The sequence below is a fragment of the Trachinotus anak genome, unplaced genomic scaffold (assembly GCF_046630095.1).
Source record: "Trachinotus anak isolate AG129_WGS33_773 ecotype Australia unplaced genomic scaffold, CSIRO_AGI_Tana_v1 ptg000004l, whole genome shotgun sequence".
In the NCBI taxonomy this organism is placed as follows: domain Eukaryota; kingdom Metazoa; phylum Chordata; class Actinopteri; order Carangiformes; family Carangidae; genus Trachinotus; species Trachinotus anak.
The window spans coordinates 24977062-24986951 of NW_027273855.1; the positions used below are offsets into that span (position 1 = coordinate 24977062).

Sequence of the window (9890 nt, forward strand, 5' to 3'; positions counted from 1 at the left end):
GTTTGTGATGAACTGTGTTTGTTTGCCGGACGGAAATGGTTTCCATATCAAATGTTTTACACGTTTGCTGTTAGTGACCATGGTGTGTTTGAGTGTGTGTGTGTGTGTGTGTGTGTGTTTGTGTGTTTGAGGGTCCACAAATTGGTCGGATTCCCTCATATTTAAGACCATAAAATCTGCATTAGTCTCCCGTTTTATGGCAGGGTAAGTCTCTTAGGGTTAAATGGAAAGGTGTAATGAGGTGAAATGGAGGACAGAAAATTTCCTGCAGCAGCAGAGAATAAACACAAGTGGTGAACAGCAGATTGTTTGCAGGGGTATACAGCGTCATCAGTAATTTATAACTTAATTAATGTTCAGTCAGGCAAAAAGACAACCGTGAATCAAACACATTCTGGTTTACTGCAGGAATTAATTGTCAGTTTTTCACACTGAGCAATGACAAATATTTTATTAATCAGGTTAGACACAGAATCAATAACATCCAAGGTTACAGTGAGTTTAATCTGTACAACAAAAGTGCTTCATTTTTGGTCAATGCCTCTAAAATAAATCAATCAAATAAACAAATTCATCAAAACAGTGCAAAATCTCTGATGTCTTCATGAAGTATAAAAATAAGCAACATTTTCACACAATAAAAGAATATTTTTGTTTTGTTTTCAGTATTATTTTTGTCGGTGATGTAGATGAGTCAGTCAAACGTTAATTTATACTCTACCCCTCTTCAACGCAACTGTGTGTGTGAAACATTCATTAATAAAGATTTACTTTGAACATAGTGGTAACTGGACAGCTGCATTATTTACTGTTTGTTGAAACTGTGTCGTCATGCTGCCATGGTGTTTGTTAAAAATTGATGGTTTTCTTCTTGCTTCCATTTAAACACTGTGTTGTGTTAATATCTTGAAAGTCTTCTGGTTCTTGTGTTAGGTGAGCACTGGTTTCTCCAGCAGGAGCCGCCGTAGCTGGACGGGCAGACAGAACAAGGCCTCCCAGTCTTATAGGGAGCTTCTCCCACCCAGTTTCCTCTGAAACACATTTTAACATGGTGTTAGCTGCAGGGCCTTATCATGCAATTCCTTTATTACATGTTCAGGCTCAATACCGATTTAAAAAACTTAACAATACCTGTGACATTTCCTGATGATAATATCTCTGAGGTATGTCAGATTTTACACAGCATTGTTTCTGTTCAATGATTGTGTTTTTTGTTGCTCACTTCTCAAATAGCCAATGATAAATAAGCTGGGATAAACAAGCTTTGTGTGTGGCTCTGTTTGTGCAGATCTGGGTAACAAACACCATATATGTTGATGGAAAAAGTAAGATCCTTTACTTATTAGTAGGAAAACTGCAGTGTGAAAATACTCTGTCACAAAAGTCCTGCACTGAATTATTTTTACTTACAGTAAATAAAAGTGTTATATGCTTATCATGTACTTGAATGCAGCATTTTAATTCAGTTGGTTGTGGAGGAGCTCATATCAAATACTTAACTTGTTTATGTCATGGGTGGTTGAACCATTAATAATGGATAGTTAATCATTAATATTATTAATTCATAAGGTAACAACTTTAACTGTCTGTTAAATGTAGTGGAAAGAGATATAATATCTCTCTCTCTCTATCTATCTATATATATATATATATATATATATAGATAGATAGATAGATAGATAGATAGATAGATAGATAGATAATATATATAGAGATAATATATATATTCTAGATTATGTGTTTAAGTAAACGTGGTAATACCCCGATGTAAAAATGTTATTCATGATGAAAGCTGATATTCTGAGTGCTATTATTATTTATGTATATATTATCAGTGTTGGGGAGTAACATGTAATGGAATCATGTGATTAAATTACAAAATAAAAAGTTACTGAGGAAAAAGGTAATTAAAATACAGTTACTAATCAAACTGTTGGTGACTACAAAAGGAGTCACATCTGAATATATAATGTTTTCGGTAAAAAGCTTATGTGTCAAATACAACATTAATTTGTTGCTTTGCATCTTTTGGTCTTGTAGAAACACCTTCTTTAGAGGTTAATAAAGTAAATGTAGCAGGCTAGTTAGTCACTTTCCAACACTGATGATATAAAATCATGTTTAGATGATTATTCTGGGAACTAAAACAAACTAAATTTAACCCTATAATGTCAAATGCATCAAATTTGATACAAGCATTTCTGAGACCTATTGCATCACCTTATGGTAAAAACTTCACTCAAAACCCTCTTGTATCCAATCTGATACTTGTCTTCCAACCCCTGGTGGATACCTTTATCACTACAACAACTCAAACACAGTTCATGGGACAATCCAAGTTGGATAGTTCCCAACTCTCTGGATCAAGGTCAAGAAAATTGCGATTTTTACGATTTTCCAGTGACATTTTCTTTGAAATTTTTAGTAATATTCCAACATGAACACTTAATCTGTTGAAGCAAGTTATAATTACATAATTTTTTTGCATTTTAGTATGTAGTAAAATCGTGTATAAAATTTGGAAAAACCGATATGCAAATAATTTTTTGTAATTTTTTTTTTTCAAATTTTGTGAAAGGGCCAAATAAAGGTTCCAGATTCAAGAAATCAGAATTTTCTGTCCATTATTTCTGGGGTCAGGCATTACAGGGTTAACTTAAAGTGCAGAATCACCACACTGCTGCTGTTTAAACTTTTAGCTCTTAATTACAGAGTGTGTGTGAGACAGAACAGGGAACCCTGGATAAGTTATCAGCACCGGCTACATCTGCATCTCCTGATGAAGTGAGGTTCTTCTTACTTTATAGAGTAGTTGCAGACCAGCAGCGTTGCCTCCCTCCACGTGCTCCCGAACACGTACATGTTGGAGCACTTCCTGACAGCACATCCCACTCTGTTGGTGCTCGCCCACACCATCTGACAGGAACCACAAAACACACTGTGATGCTCACACCCACAAACTGAAACCGACTGATGTCATATATGTTTGGGATTTGATAATTCATCATATGTACTGTAAGGGACTGTGAAAATTACTGCAGCATTGAGGCTGGCTGAATCATTTACCTTATACAAACCATGCCTCTTATTATTGTCGTTGGATCTCTACTATGACTCAGAAAACTGCAACAATTAATCTAATGATTTACAGCCCCCACCCCTGGACCCACATCTGTTCTGTTCCTGAGAAGGGATGTGTTGTTCCTACTAGCAACTATCAGAATTTAATCAGGAAAATAAAACCCTGAAATAGAAACATGATATTTATCCTCTCCATATCCCCAAAACACACTTTTATGACACATGGCTTCTCTTACATGTAAAAACTTGTTTTTACATGTAAGAGAAGCCATGTTTTTTTGGAAGAAAAAATAATAGAAAACCTTTTTCTCATCCCCCTCCCCCTTTTCTAATAATTTTCATACAGTCCCTAACTAAAATTATCACAAAGAGGTGAGTTTTTTATGTGGTGCCACTGGTTTTACAAATATCTTTTGGTGAACACTGATGGTCTTCAGTGTCAGTTCAGTGCAGAAGTGCACTTATAAACTCTTATGTTCATGTAAATTTTATTTAGCCCTCGTTATCATTACACTGTATCATCCTATAGCTTTACCTGAGTAGTTTACCTGAGTATAGTGAGAGCACACAGATCCACTGCATCTGTTCGGGTAGGAGAAACGGTGCCTCTCATCGTACCAGGACCTGACCAGATCAGTGATGGACTGGTACCTGTCACAGCCAACATCCAATCAATCATTCATCCATATCAGTCACATGACATCTCACAATTCGGTCCAGTGTGTTGGTGCATGAACTGAATACAGGCTGCATTCAGTGTGTGTTAACTTTTTCTACACAGACCAAGAGCTGATTCTGAGTACATATCTCTGCACTACCTTCCTGACGTGATCGACAGGTTTTGGCCCATATATTTCATGGCTTGTGTCGGACCGTGATCCCAAATGCAAAGTGAAGCCCAAGAGTCGGCTGACTTAGCCAATCCCTCATCCCAGAGCTGTAGAGATAAGAGAAGGAGAGAACGGCAGACAGACGCTCATTTTATTCTGCTCAGTAAGAAAACAATAACAACAACAACAACAAAAAAAAACGATTCTGCTCTTCGCCTAAAAATAAGACAGACCTGTTGCTTTGTGTTGTTGTTTTGTTGTTGTATCAAGGTAAGTTCTCTATCCGTTTGTTTGGCTGCAGAATATATTGCAAACATTTGTGGGATCAGGTGAAGTTTCAGTTTTGTTCCTTTTCACTTAACCCTTGTATTTTGTTGAGACTGGCTGGATTTCCTCATGTACTCGCTTCCTGTATGTGTGACAATATGTAGAAAAGAAAACACTTCGCTTTGCCACACACTGGGTTTTCACATTTGATAAAGGTTAGAAAATATGGAAGTGATCATAAAATATAGTTGTTGTACCAAATAAGTAAATGTGTCATGTTTTATCTGTCACATGAGCTACGTAGGAGCAAATATATCCTCACTTTGTTTGCCAAAAAGTAATTTACAGACATAAATGTACAGTAGTTATCCTACACTGAGACATTGTTAAACTTCAGAGATGTCTCACTCAGTTTTTAGCCTCTTTAAAAAAAACACTGATGTAAAACTCCAACAACAGGTATCCAAATATACTTATTTGGGATTTGATAGATATAAAGAATAATACAGAGACTGTAGCAGCCTTCATGAATTCAAAAACCATTAGGAATAGTTGTGAGGTATTGAGGTGTTAACTAGTTATTTTCTGAGCTGTTAAAGAGTTCTGCAAGTATGAATATCTTTTCCTGAGATGCCTCTGTAAGACATTTGTACCTCACCTTTATACTCTATGAATGTATTCTAGTGTTTGTTCTGCAGTTTTTGTATTTGAAGATAATAAAATAAAAAAAACCCTAACTTCATCATGTCCCTGCTCTGATTCACCGCCCACTGATTCCTCACCATGTACTCCATATTAGCCGCAGGGGGGAAGACCTGAGAGCGGACTCGGTTGTGGTATTCCAGCAGGGCGTTTATCTCTCTGGATGAAATGGCCCTCTTACGTCTGCTGCGAGACAAACCGGCAGCTCCGCTGAGCATCCTGACGTCAGACTGTGTCTCAGCTCCAGCTCTGGTGGCGTTGAGCAGCTCTGTGGAGCTCGACAGCACAGCGGCGGCGGCGGCAGTGGTGGCACCCATGTGAGGCATCATCCACAGGGTGGTGGCAAACAGGAGCTGAACACAAGCAGCACCCATCTGAGCTCTGTGGAGGAGGAGGCAGCTGCACCACGTCCCTGCAAAACTCTGAGGAGGAGAGAAGTTTTCATCATGATTAGAATCACAAAGAAAATCAATGAAAGATGCTCAAATGGGCTGAGGGGGAGTATGAATAAATACACACATTATGTGCTGATTTTCAGCTCTATAGGGATAAAAAATATCCAAACAGGTGGTTCATTAATTCAGACAGTTAATTAACTTGAAATGATCCATAAGGAAAGAATGAAAAATCTTAAAACATGCATCACTTAGACTGAATTTATCACATTTCACCTGCTGATGATACAACATGTCAGCACAGTCACACAGCAACAGATGATTAAAGTGATCATTTCTTCTAATCTGTGAAATTTCATTTAAAAATATGTTTGGTTGTATGTTTCTGATATTTCTTCCCTTAACTTCAGTCATTGTAAATCATTACAGACAACGTAAACAAACATTTCAAAAGTTGTGTTGATTGAAATTTTGCTGCAGAACTCCCCTAAATAAATCATTTAAAAACAGACCCAGGATGTTAACATATGCATTCACAATCTACTAAAAAGAACATATACAGCTGATTAATCAGTAATATCTGTTATATTTAAACCAGCTTCTGCTGCCATTAGCAAACACATTTGTTGCATAGAAAAAACAAACAGCTGAGTCTCGTACCTTCATCAGTGGATCCTTTCACAGAGGCAGACGAGCAGCAGAGGAGGAGAAGCTCTGCTTCAGCACGAGCCTCTGCAAACAAACTGGTGTGACATGTGCGCCGGGGAGTTTTAACTGGGCCGAGAAGGTTTCTGACGCACAAAAACCCGCCTGTGTGCTCCCTCTGCTTCCTTCCTAAACTTTCAGTCTGACCCTGTCTTCCTCTCTGCCGCAGAGCAAATCACAAACGCAGAAATTGCCTTTCATCACTGACGCCGCAATCATGACATATTTGACTGAGCACCTTCACTGTTTATAGGTAACATCGTGTTTGATTTGTTCAATGAAAGAAATCAATAACACTTAACTTTAAAGATATATTTAAAAAAAGGTTTATAATGTAGTTGTACACAGATACATTTGAAGGGTTTGTACAGCATTTTCAACAAATCTAACTTCTCTTACAAAACCTTTTTATATAATTACAACTGTGCTGTTGTTCATTATCTGTCTTTATACCAGTATCCAGTTATAGATGCTTCACAGCTGTTGACAACTACGTTATTGTGTATTACTGTATATAACTTACGCTTATATGCTTATGAATGATAAATAGGGGAGTTAAAATAAAGCGTTTCTTTCTATTACATAAAAATCTTTCTAGTTTCTTTCTATCTGTTATTATTATCTATTCTGAATTCTGAATCTGAACTGAAATGGATCAGTAAAGTATTTTATCTATCTACCTATCTACCTATCTATCTATCTATCTATCTATCTATCTATCTATCTATCTATCTACCTATCTACCTATCTATCTATCTATCTATCTATCTACCTATCTATCTATCTATCTACCTATCTACCTTTCTATCTATCTATCTATCTATCTATCTATCTATCTATCTATCTATCTACCTATCTATCTATCTACCTATCTATCTATCTATCTATCTATCTATCTATCTATCTATCTATCTATCTATCTATCTATCTATCTATCTATGAGATTGTGAGTCTCCCTCACAAGAGTCTGCTACAGTAGTTACAGAGCACATGTTTTGGCTGCCCCATGACTTCACTGAGTTGTTTCAATAAAACACACTGAAATGTTTAAATAAGCACGCCCTGGGGAAGGACTGAGCGATGTGGTGAAGAATGCATATTAAACAAAAAGGGAGAAAAGTGGCTGCAGACTCAGCGTTCATCTCCAGCTGTTATTGGTTTCTGGAAGGGCCCCAGACCCTCGTCCACATGCCAGTACAAGAGACTGAGAAAACTGCCAAGATACACGGCACCACCTGGCTCTGCTGCGACCGGGTTTAGAGAGATCACTGAGACCAGCACTCAAACACAATTGAACAACTGGAAGATGAAATTAAAACCAGGGGACAATATCAAATGAAATGTGGTGGTGTTATGAAATTATTTCTAGTTTCTACAATGTGATTGGCACTTTTTGAAAACCCACTGCAATCATTTAGTCATGCTACTGCCCTTAAATTATATGTTCTTACCCAAAAACATGCCCACCCACCCAATCGCCTGCTATGTAAGATAATTGTAAATGTCATGGACTGTAAGAAATTTTATTTTATGAAAGGCTGTGTGTGCACAGAATGAAATGAACTCTTTAACTTTGGCACTCACAGTGGATGAGGAACTTGGTCCGTGTCAGTTTAGCCCAGTTACAACCTCCCCTAGTTTTATTTAAACAGTCAAATGCTGCACATGCAACAGCTGAACTGAAATGACCCGAATCTCCTCAGTGATAAAGTAAAATGGAAATGACTCAAATTCCTCTGTGTCATCTTGACACATTGCTGTTAGCCAGACCAGATCATAAAGCTGGTTGAGGAAGAAAAAAAAAACAACATAATAAACTAGAAGGGCACTCAGAGAGCACAGACCTCTGCCAAGGACAATGTCACACAACATCCATCAGGCCTCAGAGAAGAAAAAAAAAAATCACATTCATAGTAAATGATCCGGAACTGACCCAAAATTTAATGGGCTCTTCTCTGGCCCAGGCCCCACCGTTTCATCAAGTTCAGTGCAAGTCAGTTCTGTACTTTTTACATAATCCTCCTGACAAATAAACAGACACCAGTGAAAACACAACCTCTCAATTTCTCTCAGAGTGGCCATAATGTGTTGGTGTTGTTGGAATACCAAAGAAGTAAAGTCTGAGAAATCTGGTGTTTGAAATCAGTTGTAGGCAGGGCTCCAACATGGAGACATAATTTATGTCAAAGCTAGCATGCTGATGTGTAGCTAGCACAGTTTACCATGTTTTTCAGTTTAATTTAGCATGTTAGCATGGCAACATTAGCCAGCAGAGGCTTATAGGAATGTAACATATTAAATTTGGATCTAATGGCTGCACTGCATGAAAAGTTAAGGAATAACCAATGTTATTACAATTCATTCTGAGGAACCATGAATGTCTGAACCAAATGTTATGCCACAGTTCACTGCGGCCCAGTGAAATGTCTCGACAACCTTTGAGCTGTCGAGATTTCACTGGGTCACAAGAAAACAAGTATGTGGCCCATGAAAATCTATACAAAATACCACAACAATCAATGCAATTCAGTTTGGACCAACTAAATGATATGGCCATCTCTACAGCCATGTTGCTAGCAAGTTACCACCAGTCACAGCTACATAACTGTGAATTTTGCTGGTTTGTTTGAGTTTGTTTTGTTTTTTGGATTATTTGTTAGGGCCTATAATGCTAGTTTGGTACAGTAAATAAACAGTAAATAGGACAGTTTGAGGCCAGTAAATAATGCCACAGCATTTGGTAGTTAGCTGTAAGCCAAACTAAATAAGTAAAAATTCACATCAATGTGTCTGAACTAAATCAACCAATTAGTTATTGATCTTCTTCAGTATTGGAAAAAATGGAGGTGGGTATGGAATCAAGCTGAATGCACACAGCCTTTGTGTTTCACCTGGTTGCTCAGGTAAGCCAGGCTCTGAAGAGAGCCCTTCAGAGGTTCACAGCCTACTTCCACACAGGCTCAGCAGAGTGCTGTCAGACTTGGTGACTTTGTGTGTAAAATGCACAGAGGGATCCATCAAAGGGGCTGCTGGGGCCTTTGGCATACAGAAGGTCAACCACACTCAAGCTTCACTTAAAATCCAGAGTCACGTCCTCTTGTTGATCTTTCAGTTTGACCAGTTTGCTTTTCCACTCGCCTGAAGCACCAAGTCACTTCTACAACTGACAATAAACATAAAGTCTTTCTTAATTTTGTCCCCGTTTTTATCTCTCTTCTATTTTTATCATCTAGGATCACGTGTAAATTTTTCTTGTGGATTTTTAACAAATCTCACCTGTCTGATTTAGATTTGAACTGTCGTCTTTCGAGTTTTATCTATTGTGCTGACTGGACGGTGTTATGGAGTTTAAGCATCACTTGTGCTGAAAGTGAAGCCTTTGTATGTGCAGAATCCAGCGTTTAAATTTAGCAGTGCCCACATGCATGTCAGTTCTGTCACATAGTTAATATTTCTATCATTGCACATCAAAGAAGAGAGAAATGCAGGCATCATCAAAAGCAGCACTATAAAACAGAACCATCTAACTGCTGAGTGTGTGCACACAGACCAACAGACGGTGGAGTGAGTGCAGCTTGACTGAGGACGACTGGTATTGAGGATTAAAGATTTCCTGCTGAATAATTTGAAGAGGAGGAAAAGCTGAAGCACAACAGCCAGAAAGTAAATGTATTCACTCGTTTAACAGCTTCCAGCCAGGTCCAGGTGTTCCAGGTCACAACACCTATATGCTGTGCGAAAATCTTTGCTAAGACATATTTGTGATAATGTTATTGTCATTGAAAGAGCTGGAGATTTTTTTTTTACAATTAACATAAATTCCTATTATTTAGTTTCCCATTCTACAGCATTGAAACCACTGGAACAGAAAGCAGTCCCCAGCATACCACTGGTGGATATCTGAGCAGGA

The 9890-nt window shown here is 37.9% G+C and overlaps 1 protein-coding gene across 1 annotated transcript; it reads right to left on the reverse strand.

Moving 5' to 3' along the window:
• Positions 1–237: 237 nt before the first annotated feature.
• On the reverse strand, positions 238–6054 carry r3hdml (R3H domain containing-like). The gene is made up of 6 exons (XM_071477404.1): positions 5936–6054; positions 4961–5302; positions 3900–4018; positions 3630–3732; positions 2801–2916; positions 238–1031 (listed from the first exon to the last, which is right to left on the reverse strand). Exons 1-6 carry the CDS (start codon positions 5939–5941, stop codon positions 899–901), a joined length of 819 nt encoding a protein of 272 aa, XP_071333505.1. The 5' UTR covers positions 5942–6054; the 3' UTR covers positions 238–898.
• Positions 6055–9890: the final 3836 nt, after the last annotated feature.